We start from the raw sequence: 26,040 nt of genomic DNA on the forward strand, positions 1-26,040 counted from the left end.
TTAGTTCCTAATTTTCCAAAAAAGCTCCAATTGGTGACCTAGCCCAGGCTGAGATGATGCCATCAGTCTGCTGCAGGCAAGAGGAAACATTTCCTTAGTCTCCTTCCCTTCCCAGTTCCAACAGCCAACAGTGTGACTCATATCCCCCAGCAGGAAGGGAGTTTGACCAAACCAGTGGGATGATCTCCTAGAATCCTGAGTTTACTAATCCCTCCCCTGAGGATTACCTGACACTAAACTCTCCCACGTGATTGGATTTTTAGCAAGACTGTTTTCTTATATATCCCTCCCTGGAGCTCTACATATTACATCAATACACAACAGACATGGAAGTATATGTGCCTTTAATAAAAGGAAACAATAGGTTTGGGTCAATTTTATTTCAAGGTTTTAACTTCATTTTTTTTTTTATGTAATAATTTTATATTATTATAAATCTTTGGTAAAAACTATTACTATTAATAATGTATTTAAATGTATATATATATATATATATATATATATATATATATATAGTTTAAGAGAGTGGACAGCACCATCATTACATATTATTATTGTTAAAAACTATAACTATTAAAAATGTATTTAAATTTAGTTTTAATATATATATATATATATATATATATATATATATATATATATATATATATATATATAATAAAATATAACTATATATAAATACATTTAAGCAAAGACTTATAATAATTTATAATTAGGGTGCTGTTCACCTTCTTACACTGTATATATATATATATATATATATATATATATATAATAAAACTAAATTTAAATACAATTTTTATGTATTTATATAGATAGATATATGTATATATATTATATATACACACAGCACCAGCAGTTAAAAATAGTTATCTATGCAAGTTTACTGCCACTTAAGTATTTTATAGCATTTTATTATTATTATGTTGTTATTACAATAAGATAATACATTTTTTTATTTTAAGATTTAATAATATTTAGAAAATTATATATTGTGTTATTATTATTATTAATAATAATAATAATAATAATAAACTTTGTTTGAAAAAATAATATTATTATTACTAATATTTACATTTTATAATATTTAAAAATGATATTTTATTAATAACATTTTATTATCATTATTATCATCATCATCTTAATATAAATATGTAATATTATTTAAATAAATATAAAACTATTTATCATTATTATTATTTAATATATATCAATATTAATATGTATTAATATTTTAAATTAATAAAAACATATTTATGATTATTATCATTTAATTTATATCAATATTAATATGTATTAATATTTAAATGAATATAAAATTATTTATCATTATTATTATTATTTACTTTAGATCAATATTAATATGTATTAATCTTTAAATGAATACAAAATTATTTATCATTATTATTATTCCATTATTACAAGGTGAACCAATGACAGTTCAGTTCTGTTAGAGAGCATGAGGGGGTTTTCTGAAACAACAGCTGCTTTTATACTCTCTCTGTAAGTGAATGGCATTCCCTGAATTAAGCAGACAGAGAGAGGAAGGCAGTGGGTCATTCAGTTGTGAGCTTGAGCTATTGAGTTTTGTAAAAAACTGACTTTTTTTTCAGCAAAGCAGCTAAGATTAGCCCGGTAAACACATGAAATGTAGTCAAAGTCTCCACATCCTGGCCGGCACACTGATCAGCAATACTTCATTTTAAATGGCACCCGACAAATTTTGCAATGAAGGTGCGTTGCGGCTCACTACTAAAAATGTGACGCATACATCATTTTATTTTTTGGGGGGGCGTTGCGTTTCGCTACAACACACATGTCCATCAGCAAGGTATCGTTGCACCACATCGCCTTAAAGCATTTACCGAGCGTTGTCGCACACTGCGGTATAGCAAGTGGTAATGTGCGCAATGCTGCGACGCAAAAAATGTAAATGGAGCTTCACGCTGGATTTTTTTTTGGGGGGGGGGGGGGGGAGAAGAGGGCTTTTTTTTTCTTTTTTTACCCAAATCCCAGAGTTCAGTTTTAATCTTGAAATGATCAATAGATGGGAAGAGACGGGAGGCTGAACTCCGGAACGCACCCCGACACTTCCTGTCAAAGTTGAAGTTCAGCCGGCTTTGAAATGCTAAAATTGGCCGAATAGATCAAAGCGACTGCAACAGGATCAGTCGCTTCCAGGGTTCACTCAAATCCCACCGTCTTCAACTTTTCACTCTTTCTTTTTTTTTCACATTTTGGTTAAAATTGTCTGAAAAATGGCGCGTGTGTGTGGCCGGCATTAGACCGGGATCACTCCCGAGATGTACAAAGCGGAGATCTCCTGTCTGCAATCCATACCTACAAAAAGCATCTTCTACCATCACAGAAACTCCCTCCAATGTCCACTGGGAGATTAGGAAAAAATAAATAAATTATATTATATATTATAAATTATATAATAATATTAATTATATTAATTATTATTATATCTTATAAATTATATTTTATAATTATATTATAATTCAGCCCTCTGTAGGGTGATAGTTTTAATTTCCCTCAAACGATGTGACATCCTTTCCTTTCTGACACATTACCCAGTCCATACCAGTATAGATCCTAACACATTACCCAGTCCATACCAGTATAGATCCTAACACATTACCCAGTCCATACCAGTATAGATCCTATCACATTACCCAGCCCATACCAGTATAGATCCTAACACATTACCCAGTCCATACCAGTATAGATCCTAACACATTACCCAGTCCATACCAGTATAGATCCTAACACATTACCCAGTCCATACCAGTATAGATCCTAACACATTACCCAGTCTATACCAGTATAGATCCTATCACATTACCCAGTCCATACCAGTATAGATCCTATCACATTACCCAGCCCATACCAGTATAGATCCTAACACATTACCCAGTCCATACCAGTATAGATCCTAACACATTACCCAGTCCATACCAGTATAGATCCTAACACATTACCTAGTCCATACCAGTATAGATCCTAACACATTACCCAGTCTATACCAGTATAGATCCAAACACATTACCCAGTCCATACCAGTATAGATCCTAACACATTACCCAGTCCATACCAGTATAGATCCTAACACATTACCCAGTCCATACCAGTATAGATCCTATCACATTACCCAGCCCATACCAGTATAGATCCTAACACATTACCCAGTCCATACCAGTATAGATCCTAACACATTACCTAGTCCATACCAGTATAGATCCTAACACATTACCCAGTCTATACCAGTATAGATCCAAACACATTACCCAGTCCATACCAGTATAGATCCTAACACATTACCCAGTCCATACCAGTATAGATCCTAACACATTACCCAGTCCATACCAGTATAGATCCTATCACATTACCCAGCCCATACCAGTATAGATCCTAACACATTACCCAGTCCATACCAGTATAGATCCTAACACATTACCTAGTCCATACCAGTATAGATCCTAACACATTACCCAGTCTATACCAGTATAGATCCAAACACATTACCCAGTCCATACCAGTATAGATCCTAACACATTACCCAGTCCATACCAGTATAGATCCTAACACATTACCCAGTCCATACCAGTATAGATCCCAACACATTACCCAGTCCATACCAGTATAGATCCTAACACATTACCCAGTCCATACCAGTATAGATCCTAACACATTACCCAGTCTATACCAGTATAGATCCTAACACATTACCCAGATCATACCAGTACAGATCCTAACACATTACCCAGTCCATACTAGTATAGATCCTAACACATTACCCAGATCATACCAGTATAGATCCTAACACATTACCCAGTCCATACCAGTATAGATCCTAACACATTACCCAGTCCATACCAGTATAGATATCCATCATGAGATTTGTTTCCCATTGAGATCTGATGTGTTTTCAAAGTGTTCCTTTAATTGTTTTGAACAATATATATATATATATATATATATATATATACACATACTTTTTTTATATCCTTTGCAAATATTACCGTAATAGTAATATCAGCCACAGTAATAATTTTATTAGTGGTAATAAGGAGAATAATAATAACTTTAATATACGTAGCACAAAAACACCAAAATATAGACATCTTAAGAGCGCAAAGGTAATTAAAGCGCCTACACGTCCCTATTACCCTTAGAGGTATATGTTATTGTTACTATAATTCCACATATTATTATTATTGCTACTGCAATTATTACCGGTATTATTTTAATTATTACTTTGGTTGTCATTATCACTATTCATATTTTACCAACAATTTGCTCTAATTATTCTCATTATTATTATTGAACTATTATTACTTTAAGTAACAATTAGTCAGTAGTGTGTGTTATAGCATATAGCAACATACATACATATATGTGTATATATATATATATATATATATATATATATAATACATATACATATATATATATATATATATATATATATATATATATATATATCTGACCGTTCTTCTCCCTGGAATGATCACAGAGCTCCTGTGATCCTTCTACTGTATATAGGATCACAGGTCTCTATGGTCATTTCAGAAGACACGCCCCCCCCCCCCCCCCCACAGTTAGAATCACTCCCCTAGGCTCACATTTAACCCCTTGATCACCCACAATGTTAACCAATGTTAACCCCTTCCCTGCCAGTGTCATTATTACAGTGACAGTGCATATTTTTAGCCCTGATTACTGCAGTAATGTCACTGGTACCCCCAAAAAAGTGTCAAAAATGTCAGTTAGGTGTCCGATCTGTCCGCCGCAATGTCGCAGTCCCGCTAAAAATCTCAGATTGCCGCCATTACTAGTAAAAAAAAAAAAAAAAACAATAAAAATTACATACATTTTTTACCTAGTTAGTAGACGCAATAACTTTTGCACAAACCAACCAAAATACGCTTATTGCGATTTTTTTTTTACCAAAAATATGTAGCAGAAAATGTTAAAAACTTTTGATTTTTAATGTTTTTTTTGTTATATAGCAGAAAGTGAAAAATATTGTTTTTTTTTCAGAATTGTCGCTATTTTCTTTTGTTCATAGCGCAAAAAATAAAAATCGCACAGGTGATCAAATACCACCAAAAGAAAGCTCTGTTTGTGGGAAAAAAAAGGACATCAATTTTATTTGGGTACAGCGTCGCACGACCGCGCAATTGTCCTTTAAAGTAACGCAGTGCTCAATCGCAAAATAGGCCCTGGTCAATAAGGGGCAAATCCTTCCGGTCCAGAAGTGGTTAAGCGGCCGCTAAAAGCAACAGAAGCACCGAGCGCAACCCAGAATCAAGTCACCCAAAGCGCACCAGATATGCAAACATCCTCAGACAGGTATTGGAGGAAACGATAAGCTGAAAAAAAGGCGCCATTTAAATCTTCCCCCCCCCCCCCTTTTTTTCACTTGACTGTAATTGACCCCCTTTTGTGTGTGATTGTGATGCGTTGCGCACACTTATCAGTGAATGCGCAGGCGGCGGCGGAGCCTCCTCCGTTCTCCACGGCTCGGTGGAGCGTGGATGGGGGTTAGCTCCTGTCCTATTATTGCCTCGTCTCCTCCTGTGATTACCTCGCCTATTATCTGCAGAATACTTTCTATCGTAGCAGAACCGCGCGATAAATAGTTCAACGTTTCGACGTTTCGCCGCACAGCGAGCTACGCCGGAGACGGATTCTGGTCTGAATCGCAAACTTTGGCTATAAGTAAGCTTTTGGGTATGTCTAAAAATCGCTCCTCCTTTATCAGTGTTGGTCTATTCGTTTTATATAGGGGGGGGGGGCACAAGTGTGGCCCTTGACATCACCAAAGGGCCACGAGTGTGGCCCCTGACATCACTGAGGGGCCACAAGTGTGGCCCTTGACATCAGCAAAGGGCCACAAGTGTGGCCCTTGACATCAGCAAAGGGCCACAAGTGTGGCCCTTGACATCACCAAAGGGCCACAAGTGTGGCCCCTGACATCACCAAAGGGCCACAAGTGTGGCCCCTGACATCACCAAAGGGCCACAAGTGTGGCTATAAGTAAGCTTTTGGGTATGTCTAAAAATCGCTCCTCCTATATCAGTGTTGGTCCATTCGTTTTATATAGGGGGGACACAATTGTGGCCCCTGACATCACCAAAGGGCCACAAGTGTGGCCCCTGACATCACCAAAGGGCCACAAGTGTGGCCCCTGACATCACCAAAGGGCCACAAGTGTGGCCCCTGACATCACCAAAGGGCCACAAGTGTGGTCCTTGACATCAGCAAAGGGCCACAAGATTGGCCCTTGACATCAGCAAAGGGCCACAAGTGAGGCCCTTGACATCACCAAAGGGCCACAAGTGTGGCCCCTGACATCACCAAAGGGCCACAAGTGTGGTCCTTGACATCACCAAAGGGCCACAAGTGTGGCTATAAGTAAGCTTTTGGGTATGTCTAAAAATCGCTCCTCCTATATCAGTGTTGGTCCATTCGTTTTATATAGGGGGGACACAAGTGTGGCCCCTGACATCACCAAAGGGCCACAAGTGTGGCCCCTGACATCACCAAAGGGCCACAAGTGTGGTCCTTGACATCACCAAAGGGAAACAAGTGTGGCCCCTGACATCACCGAGGGCCCTGACATCACCAAAGGGCCATAAGTATGGCCCCTGACATCACCGAAGGGCCACGAGTGTGGCCCTTGACATCACCAAAGGGCCACAAGTGTGGCTGCTGACATCACCAAAGGGCCACAAGTGTGGCTCCTGACATCACCAAAGGGCCACAAGTGTGGCCCTTACATCACCGAAGGGCCACACATCATATTTTGTGGGTTGGATTCTATCAAAAGCTGTCAGAAGCATTTTCTTTTTCGGCGAATTTGCAAGTACATGGGTTGAACGAATGTTCATTGGGCTATTTTCACTACTGAACGAACGTTCTTTTATTATTGACTCAAGTTAGAGTTATGGCCACTAGATGGCGCTAAAAAAGCACAGACACATACATACAGCCTCTTTCACACCAGTTGTAAAAATAGGCCATTGAACTGCAGTTTTATCGCCCCCGGCAACCCACCTAAAGTCTACAAAACAGCTGGGGCTAGCCATTCACATCGTTAATTTATCGCAGCATGTCAGCACTCTGAAAAGCGTTTTACTGTAGATCTCCTTTCAGAGAATGAGTTTAGCCAAAGCTTTATTTATGTGCGTATTTTTTTTTTTTGCGTGTTTTTGAGCTACGCGCACAGGGCAGCCCATTCGAATGAAATCCCAAATGCGCCAAAGAAGCTCCTGTGCTTTGTTGAGCTTCGCACGTTTTGACGGGTGTCTTCTTGCTGCGTTTGGGGTGCCATTACCAATAAAGCATAATGTGCGTTTTTCACGCGTTCTGTTAACATGCGTGGAAGCGAACGTTTGCCCGCATTCACAGAATGCTCAGGTTTGAAGGGAACCTGTGTCTTTGTAACAGGAGATACAATGTAACAACGGCACAATAAAGATACAATGTAACAATGGTACAAGAGGGATACAATGACGACATTCATTTCCTAATTCCCTCTAGTGTTCTCTAGAATTGTTACATTGCATCTCTTGTTACAAAGACGTATGGATTTTCCTATGCTCCTCGGCTCCATCTAGTGGCCATAATGAGGTATTTTACTACTGCTTATAGTGGCTATGCAAACTTTTTATAAATAAGCCCCCTGCTGTCTGCAGGCTTTTTGAGTGACACAGAATAAGTGTCAAAATTTCTCATGCCTCACGCGGGGCACCAATTTGCTAAATGGTGTTTGCCCAATGTGTGTGTGTTTCCTTTGCTCCTCAGCACCATCTATTGGCCATAATGAGGGCCCCTAGTGGCTATGCAATTTTTTTTATAAAACGGACCCCTTACTGTCTGCAGGCGCTTCGAGTGACCCAGAATAAGTGACAAAATTTCACAAGCCTCACATGGGGCACCAATTGGCTAAATGCTCATTCCCAGATGTATGAATTCCCTATGCTTCTCAGCTCCATCTAGTGGCCATAATGAGTTATTTCACATCATTTCACATGCTTCATGTTGGGCACCAATTGGCTAACTGATCTTTGCCAGACATGTGTATTTCCTATACTCCTCAGCTCCATCTAGTGGCCATAATAAGGCATTTCACATAATTTCAGTTGCCTCACATTGAGCACCAATTCGCTAACCAGACTTGTGTATTTCCTATGCTTCTCGCTCCATCTAGTGGCCAGAATGAGGTATTTCACATGCCTCACAGGCACCAATTGACCAAACAGATGTGTGTATTTCCTAATCTCCTCAGCTCCATCTAGTGGCCTATAGAGCCGTTTCACATTATTTCACATGCCTCACGTTGGGCACCAATTGGCCAACCAGATGTATGTTTTTCCTATGCTCCTCAGCTCCATCTAGTGGCCTATATAGACGTTTCATATTATTTTGCATGCCTCACGTTGGGCACCAATTGGCCAACCAGATGTGTGTACTTCCTATGCTTCTCAGCTCCATCTAGTGGCCTATAGAGGCGTTTCACATTATTTCACATGCCTCACATTGGTCGCCAATTGGCTAAATTATTTTTGCCAGCCGGTCACAGCTCCAAAAGCCAACCGCAAGCTTCATCCAGCCGACCTAAAGGAACCATTCGGCACGATGGAGTTCGGTGTAATACTGGATATCTGTGTAAGTTACAGGCTCCATGCCCAGTTTAGGCCTCATTCACACTATGCGCGGCGTTAAGGCGCACTGACGTAAGGCAGCTCATTTATTTGGAATGGGCTGTCAGTGCGCCTTAACACTTGGAAAAGGAACATAAAAGAACTGGTCCAGTGTGCCTCTGCTGTTCTTGGCTGTGTGTTCACAGATGTTTGACACAGATCCGCCCTCTGCGGCAACCTCTATACCTTGTGACATGCTACAATGTTACAATGCAAAGAGGAGACTGAGGAAATGCCTTTTTCGGCCTGCAGCAAACTGATGACATCATCTCAGCCTAGACAAAGTCACTGATTGCAGCTCAAGAATGTCTTTTTAAGGTTGATTTTTTTTTTTTCTGCAGAATGATACCGTTGGCGTATATTGTGACATATCAGAGGTTACTAAAAAGGGAGGGGTCTGTTTTATTACAGAAAAGGGGAGGGGTCAGTATTATTATAGGAAAGGTGCTGATCATACAAAAAGGGAGAGAGAGAGAGAGAAAAAAAGAGGACCTGTCTAATGTCACACATCGATCGTCTGCAGAGGGCCTCCAGGCAGTTCTCTGGCACCAGACCAGTTGTATCATTGAGTCACTTCATTCCTCTCCGAGAAGCTCTCACTTCCACCGGGAATCAATGGAGGAAACGCTAGAGGGAATGAACGAATGTGGGAAGATCGCAGGAACACGCTAAAAACGCAGATAAAACGCAGATAAAAATACATGCATAGGAGCTGTTACATACGCCAAAGAAGGTGTATTTCTGTATTTCTGTATTTCTGTCAGCACAGGGGTTCTTTCTTCTGCAGTAGCTCAGTAGCACCGAGGCCTCGTCTCACAGCTGACCATTCTAAAATGGCCAGGAGAATCGCACGATTTTTGAACCTGGTGAGATTGCTGCAAAATGCGCAACGCACATTCGGGTGCCATTATAATTAGGAAAACAGCTTTCCTATCCTGGAGTTCAGCTTTAGGAGAGTCGCTGAAGCATGGAGAGCTCCCCCTAGAGGCGATTTTTATGTCTTTATATTTTTGAAATATTGAAAAATATGGAAATGATGTCATCACTGGGTCTCTGTGGGGCAGGGAGGAATATGTAGACAAAGTTTTCCTATCCTAGAGTTCAGCTTTAAGGTAGTAACTGAATCATGGAGAGCTCCCCCTAGAGACCAATGTAGGATCTTTATATTTTTTCATAGAAAATATGGAAATTTTGTCATCACTGGGTCTCTGTGGGGCAGGGAAAAATACACATGATGACTGTATGTAGACAAAGTTTGTCTATCCTGGAGTTCAGCTTTAGGATGGAGAGCTCCCTCTAGAGGCTAAATTAGGATCTTTATATTTTTTGAAAATATTGAAAAATATTTTAAGAAAGTCACTAAAAGCATGGAGAGCTCCCCCTAGAGTCCAATGTAGGATCCTTCGATTTTTTCATGAAAAATATGGAAATGATGTCATCACTGGGTCTCTGGGGGTCAGGGAAGAATACACATGATGACTGTATGTAGACAAAGTTTGTCTATCCTTGAGTTCAGCTTTAAGAAAGTCACTAAAAGCATGGAGAGCTCCCCCTAGAGTCCAATGTAGGATCCTTAGATTTTTTTCATGAAAAATATGGAAATGATGTCATCACTGGGTCTCTGGGGGTCAGGGAAGAATACACATGATGACTGTATGTAGACAAAGTTTGTCTATCCTTGAGTTCAGCTTTAAGAAAGTCACTGAAGCATGGAGAGCTCCCCCTAGAGGCCAATGTAGGATCTTTATAATTTCTTCATGAAAAATATGGAAATTATGTCATCACTGGGTCTCTGTGGGTCAGGGAAGAATACACACGATGACTGTATGTAGACAAAGTTTGTCTATTCTGGAGTTCAGCTTTAGGATGGAGAGCTCCCTCTAGAGGCTAATTTAGGATCTTTATATTTTTTGAAATATTGAAAAATATGGAAATGATGTCATCACTGGGTCTCTGTGGGTCAGAGAAGAATATGTATACAAAGTTTTCCTTTCCTGGAGTTCAGCTTTAAGAGAGTCGCTGAAGCATGGAGCGCTCCCCCTAGAGGCTATTTTAATATCTTTATATTTTTTTAAATATTGAAAAATATGGAAATGATGTCATCACTGGGTCTCTGGGAGTCAGGGAAGAATACATATGATGAACCTATGTGGACAAGGATCGCCTACCCTGGAGTTCATCTTTAAGGTAGTAACTGAAGCATGGGGAGCTCCCCCTAGAGGCCAATGTAGGATCTTTATATTTTTTCATGAAAAATATGGAAATTATGTAATCGCTGGGTCTCTGTGGGGCAGGGAAGAGCCCACATGACGACTGTACGTAGATAAGGTTTGTCTATCCTGGAGTTCAGCTTTAGGATGGAGAGCTCCCTCTAGAGGCTAATTTAGGATCTTTATATTTTTTGAAATATTGAAAAATATGGAAATAATGTCATCATTGGGTCTCTGGGGGTCAGGGAAGAATATGTAGACAAGGTTTTCCTACCCTGGAGTTCAGCTTTAAGAGAGTCACTGAAGCATGGAGAGCTCCCCCTAGAGGCCAATGTAGGATCCTTATATTTTTTCATGAAAAATATGGAAATTATGCCATCACTGGGTCTCTGTGGGGCAGGGAAGAGCCCACATGAGGACTGTAAGTAGACAAAGTTTGTCTATCCTGGAGTTCAGCTTTAGGATGGAGAGCCCCCTCTAGAGGCTAATTTAGGTTCTTTATATTTTTTTTGAAATATTGAAAAATATGGAAATTATGTCATCACTGGGTCTCTGTGTGTCAAGTATAGTATACGCATTACGAATGTATGTAGACAAAGTTTGCCTATCCTGAAGTTCAGCTGGAAGAGAGTCACTGAATCATGGAGAGCTCCTTCTAGAGGCCAATGTAGGATCTTTATATTTTTTAATGAAAAATATGGAAATGATGTCAATATTGGGTCTGTGTGGGTCAGGGAAGAACACACATGATGACTGTATGTAGACAAGGTTTGCCTATCCTGGAGTTCAGCTTTAAAAGAGCCACTGAATCATGGAGAGCTCCCTCTAGAGGCCAATGTAGGATCTTTATATTATTTTTTTTTGAAATATTGAAAAATATGGAAATGGTGTCATCACTGGGTCTCTGTGGGTCAGGGAAGAACACACATGATGACTGTATGTAGACACGATTTGCCTATCCTGGAGTTCAGCTTTAAGGAACTACAAGTCACTGCCACACCAGTAATGTCACAAGTAAAGGTGCCAGCATACTTGCCCCTCCTTGATGGAACTACAACTCCCAGCAAGGCTTGAGTCTCATCCAGTCACTTTTAAACCCCATACGTTTTTGGAACGACGATCCCAAGTATGCTCAGCCCCCTTTTCCATGTAGCCAACACAGGCTATGCTGGGACTTGTAGTTCTACAAGTTTAGAAGGGTCGGCGAAGAGCTGCATTTTGCACCCCCCAGCCCTGGAGGAATGCTTGGTGTCTTGGATCTGGATCATACTGTCATACTGCTTTTCACAGAAAAATGTGCTTCTCCTGCCCACTCCGCCACTGCAATTAAATCCACATGTTCCAGCGCTCTCCGCCCTCCGCCAAAGCATGGCGCCCGTCGCAGGTAACCCCTTCCTCCCCAGACTCCAGATTAGACTTTTCTACATAACTCTGCAATAATGACCAACTAGGGGTTTGTTCACAGTGCTGGGAGCAGGAAATACATTCCTGGAGGATCCAACAAGACTTCAATCTGACCCCCCAGACTTCCCTTTAGTCTTGCACAGTTGTACCGGCTCCTCCCCTGGACTGAAATGCCTTACGCTGTTTTCACTGCACACTGTGAGCTTCTCACAATGTGCATTGGAAGGTGCAGCAAGTCACATAGAGCCCGTCTAATTTCCTGACTGGAGGACGTCCGGCATCATCTTGCACTTTCCACCCAAGCCTGCCAGTCCCTGGCCCCACCCTTTTCATTCATTGGATTTCCAATCTTTCAATCATGGAGGATCAGCATCACATCTGCCTAGGAATGGCCACTCCTCCAGACTGACATCCACACATCAAGGCATTTTCATATTTGGAGAGGGAAGAGGAGAAGGAAAGGAAAGGGGGAGGGGAGAGGGGAGAGGTGAGGGTTGGAGAGGAGAGGGGAGAGGAGAGGGGGGAGTGGAGAGGGGAGGAGAGGAAAGGGGAGGGGAAGGGGGAGAGGAGAGGAGAGGGAAGGAGAAGAGAGGGGGGAGAGGAGAGGGGGAGGAGAGGGGGAGGAGAGGGGGAGGGGAGGGGAGGGGAGAGGAGAGAGGAGGGAGGGAAGAGGAGAGGAGAGAGGAGGGAGGGAAGAGGAGAAGGAAAGGAGGGGGGGGAGAGGGGAGGGGAGGAGAGGGGAGGGGAGGAGAGGAGAGGGGGGAAGGGGAGAGGATAGGGGAGGAGAGGAGAGGATAGGAGAGGAGAGGGGGGAAGGGGAGAGGATAGGATGGGGGGGGGGAAGGGAGGAGAGGAGAGAGGGGAGGGGAGGAGAGGAGAGAAGAGGAGAGGGGAGGATAGGAGAGGAGAGGGGGGAAGGGGAGAGGGGAGGGGAGGAGAGAAGAGGGAGGAAGGGGAGGGGAGGAGAGAAGAGGAGAGGAGAGAAGAGGAGAGGGGAGGATAGGAGAGGAGAGGGGGGAAGGGGAGAGGGGAGGGGAGGAGAGGGAGGAAGGGGAGAGGGGAGGAGAGGAGAGGGGAGGAGAGGGAGGAAGGGGAGAGGGGAGGGGAGGAGAGGAGAGGAGGGGGGGAAGGGGGGAGGAGAGGAGAGAGGGGAAGGGAGGGGAGAGAAGAGGGGGGAGGGGAGAGGAGAGGAGAAGAGAGGGAAGGAGAGAGAGAGAGGGGAGGGGAGGAGAGAGCAGAGAAAATGAGGGGAGAGGGAGGGGGAGGGGGAAGGGGAAGAGATGCAAAGAAAACGGAAGGGAATGGAAGGAAAGGGAAGAGTAGAGAAGAGAAGAGGTGTTTTTAGAAAGCATCCAACTGGCCCCTCCTACCAACCATGATTTGTTTGCATTGCAAAGAGAAGAACAGAGACCCAGTGATGACATTATTGGGTCTAAAATAAGGTATGTGATGAAAATAGAAAGGTTTTATTAACGCACTTCTTTCATTTCTGTACAAAATTCAGTATCCCTCTTCCCTGATGCACGCAGTGGGCTGGCTCATGGGAGGAGCTATATACTAACTGCCTTTATGGGTGGAAGCTCCTCTGGGGAGGCGGTCATTCTATTTGCATACACACCGCCATAGGTAACGCCCACATGTGGCGCTGAGCCTCCATGATTGAAGGAACTGAAATCCAATGAGTATAAGCGGCGGGCCAGACCAGGGAGGAAAGTGCTCGATGATGCTGGGCGTCCTCCAGCCAGGAAAGGAGGCGGGGCAATATCTGACTTACCGCAGCTTCTAATGCACATGGTGAGAAGCTCACAGTGTGCGGTGAAATCAGAGTAAGCCATTTCAGTCCAGGAGAGGAGCCGGTACAGCTGCGGTTCATCTCGGAGTGTCATCCTGCCGGCGAGGCCCCCCTATATGTAATTACGCCAGAAAGCCAATGAAGGCGAAATGATTAACTGGGAGTAGGGGAGGCGAAATGACAGCGTCAGCATAAAGCGCGGTGGCCGGTGACACATTCCTCAGACGAAGTGCCAGATTACCCAACAACTTTTCTGTGTACAACAGGAGAAAATCAATAGAAATTCATCATGGAAGTCCCCCCCCCCCTCCCCCTCCACCCCGCGGCGCCCCCTGCCCAGGCCGCTGTTCCTTTCGGCGTAATGTTCTGTTACCGCCACACAGGCAGCGCCGCGCCGCACACTCTCTCTGCTTTTAATTAGACTTAATTGCATCTCATTTGCATGAAGGTTTGGATGCCTCTCGTGTTGCAAACCCCTCGGGGGTCCCCGAACAATAGGGGGCTTTCATGGCAGCTACTCCCTGCCCTCACCGGCCTGGGGGCACCAATTAAACGCCTCCATTGGCTACTGAGGAACTACAAGTCTCAGCATGCCCAAGTGTTATTACACCGGTAGATCCTTAAGGCGGAACTCCGGCCCTCCCTTCGGTCTTGCACAGTTGTAGCGGCTCCTCTCCTAGACTGAAACAGCTACCTCAGATTTCACTGCACACTGTGAGCTTCTCACCATGTGCATTGGAAGCTGCAACAAGTCAATACAGAGCCCGTCTTATTTCCTGGCTGGAGGACGTCCGGCATTATCTTGCTCTTTCCACCCAGGCCTGCCTGTCCCAGGCCCCAACCCTTTCATTCATTGCATTTCCAATCTTTCAATCAAGGAGGCTCAGCATCACATCTGCCTAGGAATGGCCACTCCTCCACACTGACATCCACACATCAAGGCATTTTCATATTTGGTGGAGAGGGGAGAAAAGAGGAGAAGGAAAGGGGAGGAGAGGAGAGGAGGGGAGAGGAGGGGAGAGGAGGAGAGGAGAGGGGGGAGAAGAGAGGGGAGGGAAGGAGAGGAGAGGAAAGGAGAGGAGAGGAAAGGAGGGGAGAGGGGGGAGAGGAAAGGAGAGGGGAGGAGAAGAGAGGGGAGGAGAGGGGGGAGAGGAAAGGAGGGGAGGGGAGAGGAGGAGAGGAGAAGAGAGGGGAGGAGAGAGAGGAGAGGAGAGGGGGGAGAGGAAAGGAGGGGAGGGGAGAGGAGAGAAGAGGAGAGGGGAGGAAGGGAGAGAGGAGGGGAGAGGAGAGGGGAGAGGAGAGGGGGGAGAAGAGAGGGGGGAGAAGAGAGGAGAGGAAAGGAGAGGAGAGGGGGGGGGAGAAGAGGAGAAGGAAAGAAAAGGGGAGGGGAGATGAGGAGAGAGAGAGAGGAGAGGGGGGAGAGGAAAGGAGGGGAGAGGAGAAGAGAGGGGAGGAGAGAGAGGAGAGGAGAAGGGGGAGAGGAAAGGAGGGGAGGGGAGAGGAGAGAAGAGGGGAGGGGAGGAAGGGAGAGGGGAAGGGAGAGGAGAGGGGGGAGAATAGAGGAGAGGGAAGGAGAGGAGGGGGGGAGAGGAGAGGGGAGGGGAGAGAAGAGGAGAAGGAAAGGAAAGAAAAGGGGAGGGGAGATGAGGAGAGGAGAGGAGAGGAGAGGGGGGAGAAGAGAGGAGAGGGAAGGAGAGGAGAGGAGAGGGGGGAGAAGAGAGGGGAAAGAAGGAGAGGAGAGGGGAGAGAAGAGGAAAAGGAAAGGAAAGGGGAGAAGAGAGGAGAGGGGGGAGAAGAGAGGGGAGGGAAGGGAAGCAGAGTAGAGAGGAGAGGAGAGGGGAGGGGAGGAGAGGGGACAGAAGGGGAGAAGGAAAGGAAAGGGAGAGGAGGGGGGAGGGGAGAGGAGGGAGAGGGGAGGGGAGGTGAGAGGGGAGGGGAGGAGAGGAGGGGGGGAAGAAGAGGGGGGGCATTTACTGTCTGGAGAACATCCGACATTATCTAGCGCTTTCCTCCCCGACCTGACTGCCATAAGCCCCACCCCTTTCATTCATTCTATGTAAATGCTGCCTGCCTAGGAACGCCCACTCCTCTTGAGCAGAGATCCAATGATGATGTAATTTCCATATTTTTCTTAAAAAAGATAAAGATTTCAAATTAGCCTCTAGAAGGAGCTCTCCATGCTTTCAGTGCCTCTCATAAAACTGAACTTCGATATAGATAAATATCATCCAAATACATTCCTCCTTTGTCATATTGAAGAGCAGAGACCCAGTGATGATGTAATTTCCATATTTTTCTTAAAAAATATAAAGATCACAAATTAGCCTCTAGAGGGAGCTCTCTATGCTTTCAGTGCCTCTCTTAAAACTGAACTCCGATATAGGTAAATATCATCTAAATACGTTCATTCTGTGTCATAGAGAGGAGAAGAGACCCAGTGATGATATCATTTCCATATTTTTCTTAAAAAGTGAAGCTAAAAAGAAGACTATGGTGAAACAATTCACCAACATCAACTTGTGACGTATGTGTTTCATGCAATTTGTTTTAGGCCAAACCTGATGGGAAATAAGTCAAGGTGCACCCTAAAAATGAGTGGACCTTTAAACAGGCCAGTTCACCCAAAATGGACAACTCAGTGCTTGGTGGGGAGTAAACCTCTAGAAAGTTTCTTCTGCTTTTCTGGAACTCTATTGGTGAGATCTCTGCTCCCGGGTCTTTACACATGCTGTGCCCATTATGAGGGGTTCCCACCATCCCTGTGCTGGGTTCCCAGGTCTGTACACCTACTGTGCCCATTATGAGGGGTTCCCATCATCCCTGTGCTGAGTTCTCAGGTCTGCACATATGCTGGGCCCATTTTTGGGGGTTCCCACCATCCCTGTGCTGAGTTCCCAGGTCTGTACACCTGCTGTGCCCATTATGAGGGGTTCCCACCATCCCTGTGCTGAGTTCCCGGGTCTGTACACCTGCTGCGCCCATTATGAGGATTTCCCACCATCCCTGTGCTGAGTTCCCGGGTCTGTACACCTGCTGTGCCCATTATGAGGGATTCCTACCATCCATGCTGGATTCCCTTTTACTTTATCAAATGGAGAATGTAATAGGAGGTGCTGGGACACACAAAGTTGGGTGGACCCATACTCCCAGGTGGACCAGAGCAGAGTCGGGAATTACGACTGGGGAGATCTCTCCTTTGTAATATCCAAAAACAATTACAAAGCCAGGGGCCGACTTGGTCCACCAGGATCCCCCTATAACCAAAATATCACTTTCAGGTGGACTGACCCTTTAAATGTGAAGAGCAGAGTCGGCCATCAGCGGCACATGACTCTGCCCTGGCACTGGATGTTGCAAGATGCTGACCAGGCAGACAGCTGTGCTTGTGGGAGTTTTTATTTTCCACGCTCAGAAATGTGGCCTTCTAGTTAGGAGGACAGGACGCAGAGAGGCACATCTGGGGAAGGGGGTGGGGGGGGGGGGTTCCATGGACCAGCACAGTCCCTTCCTCTTCCTGTGAAATTTTGGAAGGGAAAAAATCCCTCACTACCTCCTCCCTCTTCCCGTTTCCCTCTCTCTGGCCTTTCATGCAGAAGACAAGGTGTTAAAAGCGTGTGCCAAATACACAACAGCATCGCGTGGCGTATGAATGGGCCGGGAGTTGGGGTTGGCAACTACAAGGCACCCTGTGCACTTGGAGTGCCGATGAGAGGGCACTTTACGTCCCCCCGACTCGTACTTTCACATATCGTTTCAGATTTTTCAACGATAGCACACCCATACACATATGAAGATGCCATTTCGAGCTGAAAATTTTACCCAAATTTTTAGTTGCCGGCGACAAACCGGCAACCGCCATAAAAGCCAATCATCTCTAGAGCTGGAATTTTTGCTGTTCAAAAAAAAAAAAATATCTTCTCATGCAATCAAAGTCGCGCACTTGCGCATTTCCTGCACCTAAAAGCGTGTGCCAAATACACAACAGCACCGCGTGGCGTATGAATGGGCCGGGAGTTGGGGTTGGCAACTACGAGGCACCCAGTGCACTTGGAGTGCCGATGAGAGGGCACTTTACGTCCCCCTGACTCGTACTTTCACGTATCGTTTCAGATTTTTCAACGATAGCACACCCATACACATATGAAGATGCTATTTCGAGCTGAAAATTTTACGCAAATTTTTAGTTGCCGGCGACAAACCGGCAACCGCCATAAAAGCCAATCATCTCTAGAGCTGGAATTTTTTGCTGTTCAAAAAAAAAAAATATATCTTCTCATGCAATCAAAGTCGCGCACTTGCGCATTTCCTGCACCTAAAAGCATGTGCCAAATACACAACAGCACCGCGTGGCGTATGAATGGGCCGGGAGTTGGGGTTGGCAACTACGAGGCACCCTGTGCACTTGGAGTGCCGATTAGAGGGCAATTCTTCCTCCCCACCGACTCGTACTTTCACAAACGTATAGTTTCAGATAATCGCCCATTTTTTTTCAACGATAGCACACCCATATGCTTATGAAGATGCTATTTCGAGCTGAAAAATTTACGCAAATTTTTAGTTGCCGGCGACAAACCGGCAACCGCCATAAAAGCCAATCATCTCTAGAGCTGGAATTTTTGCTGTTCGAAAAAAAGAAATCTTCTCATGCAATCAAAGTCGCGCACTTGCGCATTTCCTGCACCTAAAAGCATGTGGTTACACGCGATATTCCAGGTGGAGAAAACCATTTGAGTTTTTTTTTTTTTAATGACCGGTTGTACAACGTTCGCCAATTAAGGAGAAAATCTCCCGGCTGTAAAAGCCCCCTTTAGATTGCACCCCGCCGAGACCCAGCACTACTTTACTATAACGTGGCAAAGGGAAGATTCAATCTTCTACAGGAAAAAAGCAGAGCAAGCTTTGATCAGCTGCTAAGACGAGTTCTCACCATTTCTTCTGTTAACCCATATATTGCTCGACTGTCGCAATCGATAAAATACATTGCCACTCGTTCTATGTGATTGAAGATTTCAAAACCCAGGCCAACAGGCTTTTCCCCATATTCCCGATAGACCCGCCATTATTTACCAGAGTTCTGTGGATCTTTAGAGTTCTTTCATAGGTTGCTAGTGGTTCCTTGAGCTCTTACCTGATCCGGCCTGCCTAATTCCAGGTCCAATGCCACATGGCAATGTAAGGAGCATTCTTCCCACTGACCAATAATGTAAGGGACATTCTTCCCACTGACCAATAATGTAAGGGACATTCTTCCCACTGACCAATAATGTAAGGGACATTCTTCCCACTGACCAATAATATAAGGCACATTCTTCCCACTGACCACCAATGTAAAGAACATTTTTCCCACTGACCATCAATGGAAGAAGCATTGTTCCTACTGACCACCAATGTAATGGACATTCTTCTCATTGACTATCAGTGTAAGGAACATTCTTCACACTGGCCAGCAATGGAAAAAGCATTCTTTCTACTGACCACCAATGTAATGGACATTCTTCCCATTGACCACCAATGTAAGGAGCATTCTTCCCACTGACCACCAATGGAAGGAGCATTCTTCCCACTGACCCCCAATGTAAGGAGCGTTCTTCCCACTGACCACCAATGTAAGGAGCATTCTTCCCACTGACCACCAATGGAAGGAGCATTCTTCCCACTGACCCCCAATGTAAGGAGCGTTCTTCCCACTGACCACCAATGGAAGGAGCATTCTTCCCACTGACCCTCAAAGTAAGAGTCATTCTTCTTGCTGACCACCAATGTAAGGGGAATTCTTTCCACTGACCATCAATGTAAGGAATATTCTTTCCACTGACCATCAATGGAAGAAGCATTCTTCCCACAGACCCTCAACATAAGGGACATTCTTCCTGCTGACCACCCACCAATGTAAGGAGCATTCTTCCCACTGATCACCAATGTAAGGAACATTCTTCTCTCAGGTCACCTATGTAACATTCTTTGCATTGACCCTCAATGAAAGCGTAATTCTTCCCACTGACCACCAATGTAAGGGACCTTCTTCTCACTAGTGACCACCAATGTAAGGGACATTCTTCCCACTGACCACCAATGTAAGAGACATTCTTCCCACTGACCACCAATGTAAGGGGCATTCTTCCTACTGACCACCAATGTAAGGGACATTCTTCCCACTGACCACCAATGTAAGGGGCATTCTTCTCACTGACCATCAATATAAGGGACATTCTTCCCACTGATCACCAATGTAAGGAACATTCTTCCCACTGACCACCAATGTAAGGAACATTCTTCCCACTGACCACTAATGTAAGGGATATTATTTTCACTGACCACCAATGTAAGGAACATTCTTCCCACTGACCACCAATGTAAGGGGCATTCTTCCCACTGACCACCAATGTAAGGAACATTCTTCTCACTGACCACCAATGTAAGGGATATTATTTTCACTGACCACCAATGTAAGGAACATTCTTCCCACTGACCACCAATGTAAGGAACATTCTTCCCACTGACCACCAATGTAAGGGATATTATTTTCACTGACCACCAATGTAAGGAACATTCTTCCCACTGACCACCAATGTAAGGGATATTTTTCCCACTGACCACCAATGTAAGACATATTCTTTCCACTGACCACTATTGTAAGGGGAATTCTTCCCAGTGACCACCAATGTAAGGGGCATTCTTCCCACTGACCACCGATATAAGCAACATTCTTTCCAATTGACCACTAATGTAAGGGGGATCCTTCCAACTGGCCACCAATATTAGAAACATTTTTTCGACAGACCACCAATGTAAGGAACATTCTCCTCACTGACCCTCAAGGTAAGGGATATTTTTCCCACTGACCACCAATGTTAGAGAAATTCTTTCCACTGACCACCAATGTAAGGAACATTCATCCCATTGACCACCAATGTAAGTAACATTGTTCTCGCTGTCCACCAATGTAAGGGACATTCTTCCCACTGATCACCAACGTAAGGGGCATTCTTCCCACCGACCAATTAATTAATTATAGTAGGGGTTCCCCAGGACCTGGAAATTATTTTAAGGGTCCCTCTGGGGTTAAAGGATTAAGAAAGATTTCTACAGAATGATCAATACGCCTCTGTCAAAATCTCTTCAATCCACGCACAGTATCTGCTTAAGGCAATGTACCAAATACCGCTAACTACTCAAGACTGCCCCTCCATTCTCACCCCAAAAAAGCCTCCACGCTGCCCCAGAACCTCTTATGAACCACTGCAGCCCATACACCCTTTCATCCACCAAAGCGATTGACAGCTCCAGTGGGGCCACCACATGCAAGCAATCTCATCAAGCCCCCCCATCTTCATTCAACAGGTCAGGAGCTTCTGCAGCAGATCCAGGAGCCCAGCCTATGGAGAAGATCCAGAGCCCAGGCTACGGAGAAGATCTAAAGCCCAGGCTATGGAGATGATCCAGGAGATCAGGCTACGGAGCAGATCCAGAGCCCAGGCTACGGAGCAGATCCAGAGCCCAGGCTACGGAGCAGATCCAGAGCCCAGGCTGCGGAGCAGATCCAGAGCCCAGGCTGCGGAGCAAATTCAGAGCCCAGGCTACGGAGCAGATCCAGAATCCAGGCTATGGAGAAGATCGAGGAGACCAGGCTATAAAGCAGATCCAATGCCCAGGCTATGGAGCAGATCCAGGACCCAGACTATGGATCAGATCCAGGACCCAGACTATGGAGCAGATCCAGGAGACCAGGCTACAGAGGTATCCAGAGCCCAGGCTACGGAGAAGATCCAGAGCCTAGGCTTCGGAACAGATCCAGAACCCAGGCTATAGAACAGATCCAGGAGACCAGGCTAGGGAGCAGATCCATGAGCCCAGGCTAGGCAGAAGATCTAGAAGCCCAGGCTACAGAGCAGATACAGAACCCAGGGTATGGAGCAGATCCAGAACCCAGGCTATGAAGTAGATCCAAAACCCAGGCTACAGAGCAGATCCAGAACCCAGGGTATGGAGCAGATCCAGAACCCAGGGTACGGAGCAGATCCAGAACCCCGGCTATGAAGTAGATCCAAAACCCAGGCTACAGAGCAGATCCAGAACACAGGCTACAGAGCAGATCCAGAACACAGGCTACAGAGCAGATCCAGAAACCAGGCTACGGACTTAGCAAAGTCTCCGAAAAAGCCTGCAGCTGGGGAGAACGATGCATTGCACAAGACTGTCACGCAAGGCAAAGCACGACGTTGCAGTTCCTAAACTGAGATCAGTTTACCAAAAACAACAGCCCCAATGTAACAAAAACACAAGAAATCGAGGAAAACAATAAAGATCAGTTTACAAACAGTTCACAATGGGTTAACCCAAACCCAGTCCTGGTCCTGAGTCATGGCACAATCATGATTAGTATCCAGCATCTCCCCCCCCCCCCCCCTCCTCCTCCTCCTTCTTCTTCTTGGATCGCATCAGGCTGGACCAAAGTTGCAATGCCATGCAAAAAAAAATACAACATAAAGCATCAAAAACCCAACAGCATAAAATACAACACAAAGCCAACGCAAACCGAAAAAAGGCAAGATCTGGTGGCAACATCTCAAGGGGGTTCCTCAGCCCCATCCACAGCCTAACACAATACAGATGTGGACAGGGAAACTGCAGCAACATCGCAACCCCCCCCCCCCCCCCACTACATGTTGCTGGTTTTTTATTTTCGACTCTTATATAGAATTTTACCTTGGGAAAGTGAGTCTGGCAGGGTGAAGAACCATAGGAAGAGGAAACATCTCAAGGGGGTTCCTCAGCCCCATCCAGAGCCTAACACAATACAGATGTGGACAGGGAAATCGCAGCAACATCGCAACCCCCCCACTACATGTTGCTCTTTATTTTATTTTCGACTCTTATATCAAATTTTACCTTGGGAAAGTGAGTCTGGAAGGGTGAAGATCCATAGGAAGAGGAGACATCTCAAGAGGGGTTCCTCAGCCCCATCCACAGCCTACATGTTGTGACTCTTAAACAATGTATCCAATGTATCGAATCTTACCTTGGGAATCGAAGCAACATCGCAAACCCCCCCCCCCCCCTCTTACATGTTGTGACTCTTAAACAATGTATCAAATCTTATCTTGGGAAAGTGAGTCTGGAAGGGTGAAGATCCATAGGAAGAGGAGACATCTCAAGGGGGTTCCTCAGCCCCATCCACAGCCTAACACAATACAGATGTGGACAAGGAAATCGCAGCAACATCGCAACCCCCCTACATGTTGTGACTCTTAAACAATGTAGCAAATCTTCCCTTGGGAAAGTGAGTCTACCAGGGTGAAGATCCATAGGAAGAGGAGAAATCTCAAGGGGGGGTTCCTCAGCCCCATCCACAGCCTAATACAATACAGATGTGGACAAGGAAACTGCAGCAACATCGCAACCCCCCCCCCCCCCCCACTACATGTTGCTCTTTTATTTTAATTTCCGACATCTTAAACAATGTATCAAATCTTACTTTGGGAAAGTGAGTCTACCAGGGTGAAGAACCATAGGAAGAGGAAACATCTCAAGGGGGTTCCTCAGCCCCATCCACAGCCTAACACAATACAGATGTGGACAGGGAAATCGCAGCAACATTGCAACCCCCCCTACATGTTGTGACTCTTAAACAATGTATCAAATCTTCCCTTGGGAAAGTGAGTCTACCAGGGTGAAGATCCATAGGAAGAGGAGACATCTCAAGGGGGTTCCTCAGCCCCATTCAGAGCCTAACACAATATAGATGTGGACAGGGAAACCGCAGCAAAATCGCAACCCCCCCCCCCCCCTTACATGTTGTGACTCTTAAACAATGTATCATATGTTGCATTGGGAAAGTGAGTCTGCCAGGGTGAAGATCCATAGGAAGAGGAGACATCTCAAGGGGGGTTGAGATATCTCAAGGGGGTTCCTCAGCCCCATCCACAGCCTAACACAATACAGATGTGGACAGGGAAATTGCAGCAACATCGCAACCCCCCCCCCCTTACATGTTGTGGCTCTTAAACAATGTATCAAATCTTCCCTTGGGAAAGTGAGTCTACCAGGGTGAAGAACCATAGGAAGAGGAGACATCTCAAGGGGGTTCCTCAGCCCCATCCATAGCCTAACACAATACAGATGTGGACAGGGAAACCGCAGCAACATCACAACCCCCCTATGTTGTGACTCTTAAACAATGTATCAAATCTTCCCTTGTGAAAGTGAGTCTGGAAGGGTGAAGATCCATAGAAAGAGGAGACATCTCAAGGGGGTTCCTCAGCCTAACACAATACAGATGTGGACAGGGAAACCGCAGCAACATTGTAACCCCCCCACTACATGTTGCTCTTTTATTTTAATTTCCGACATCTTAAACAATGTATCAAATCCTACCTTGGGAAAGTGAGTCTACCAGGGTGAAGATCCATAGGAAGAGGAAACATTTCAAGGGGGGTTCCTCAGCCCCATCCACAGCCTAATACAATACAGATGTGGACAAGGAAACTGCAGCAACATCACAACCCCCCTATGTTGTGATTCTTAAACAATGTATCAAATCTTCCCTTGGGAAAGTGAGTCTACCAGGGTGAAGAACCATAGGAAGAGGAGACATCTCAAGGGGGTTCCTCAGCCTAACACAATACAGATGTGGACAAGGAAACTGCAGCAACATCACAACCCCCCCCCCCTATATTGTGACTCTTAAACAATGTATCAAATCTTCCCTTGTGAAAGTGAGTCTGGAAGGGTGAAGATCCATAGAAAGAGGAGACATCTCAAAGGGGTTCCTCAGCCTAACACAATACAGATGTGGACAGGGAAACCGCAGCAACATCGTAACCCCCCCACTACATGTTGCTCTTTTATTTTAATTTCCAACATCTTAAACAATGTATCAAATCCTACCTTGGGAAAGTGAGTCTACCAGGATGAAGATCCATAGGAAGAGGAAACATTTCAAGGGGGGGTTCCTCAGCCCCATCCACAGCCTAACACAATACAGATGTGGACAGGGAAACCGCAGCAACATTGCAACCCCCCCACTACATGTTGCTCTTTATTTTAAATTTCCGTCATCTTATACAATGTATCAAATCTTACCTTGGGAAAGTGAGTCTGGAAGGGTGAAGATCCATAGGAAGAGGAAGAACATGCTCTTGATCCTTCTTGATGACTTCTAAGAAGAGATCTTGATGTAATTTTGTTTGTTTGTTTGTTTTGTTTTGTTTTTTTGTTGTTGTTCCTTTCAGTAAATGGCAACAAAATTCCAAAATTCCACCCAAAAAACAAAGGAAAGATGAAAGTAGATCCCAGGTTGTGATTTTGGCTCCCACAGTAGAAGCTCCACTTCCTCCACTTCTCTCTCTCTCTGTAACACAAAAAAAAAAAAAAGAAAAGTCTTGGAATGAGAGAATGATGAATCCAGCGGAGGAAGAAACCATTCCGCAGGCAGGAGAGGGGGGGAGGGACACACTTTTTTTCTAACTGCCTTTTTTTTTTTTTTTCTCCAGCAGAACAACAAGGAAAAAAAAAAAAAGTTGGATGGAATGAGGAGCTGAGTGGACAAGACAAGGGGGCTGGAATTGGGGGGGGGTGGGAGGGGAGGGGGGGGGGGGTCTGCTGGGAATTGCTGATGTGGAAAAAAAAAAGGGATTTTGGAATTTTGGAAGTTTTTAGTTTATGAGAATTTTTTTTCCCCCCTCCCCCCAACTTAAATGCTCTGTCCCTCCCCCCACTACATTCCATATCATGTCTGGAAGAGACATTTAAAGGATCATATTTTTTTTTTCGTTCGGTAACAAAGGAACGTCGTTGTGTCGTGGGGGGGGGGGGGGGAGGCGATCGACGGATCCGGTCATCTGGTGGTCGCGGCGTGCGATTTGTGCGCAAAGACGACTATAGCGATATAGTGAATGGGGGGGGGGGGGGGGTCAGTTAT

General features: G+C 44.9%; 1 protein-coding gene across 2 annotated transcripts in view; it reads right to left on the bottom strand.

The window, feature by feature from the left end:
- Positions 1-25,263, bottom strand: part of KIRREL1 (kirre like nephrin family adhesion molecule 1) — a 305,915-nt gene extending 280,652 nt beyond the window's left edge. For both annotated transcript variants that reach the window (XM_082275251.1, XM_082275250.1), the window contains exon 1: positions 25,203-25,263. In XM_082275251.1, the coding sequence (XP_082131377.1) occupies positions 25,203-25,254 (52 nt within the window). In that variant the 5' untranslated portion in view covers positions 25,255-25,263. The remainder of the gene's footprint in view (positions 1-25,202) is intronic.
- Positions 25,264-26,040: the final 777 nt, after the last annotated feature.

The sequence above is a fragment of the Pelophylax lessonae genome (assembly GCF_965119305.1).
Source record: "Pelophylax lessonae genome assembly, chromosome: 13".
Lineage (NCBI taxonomy): Eukaryota > Metazoa > Chordata > Amphibia > Anura > Ranidae > Pelophylax > Pelophylax lessonae.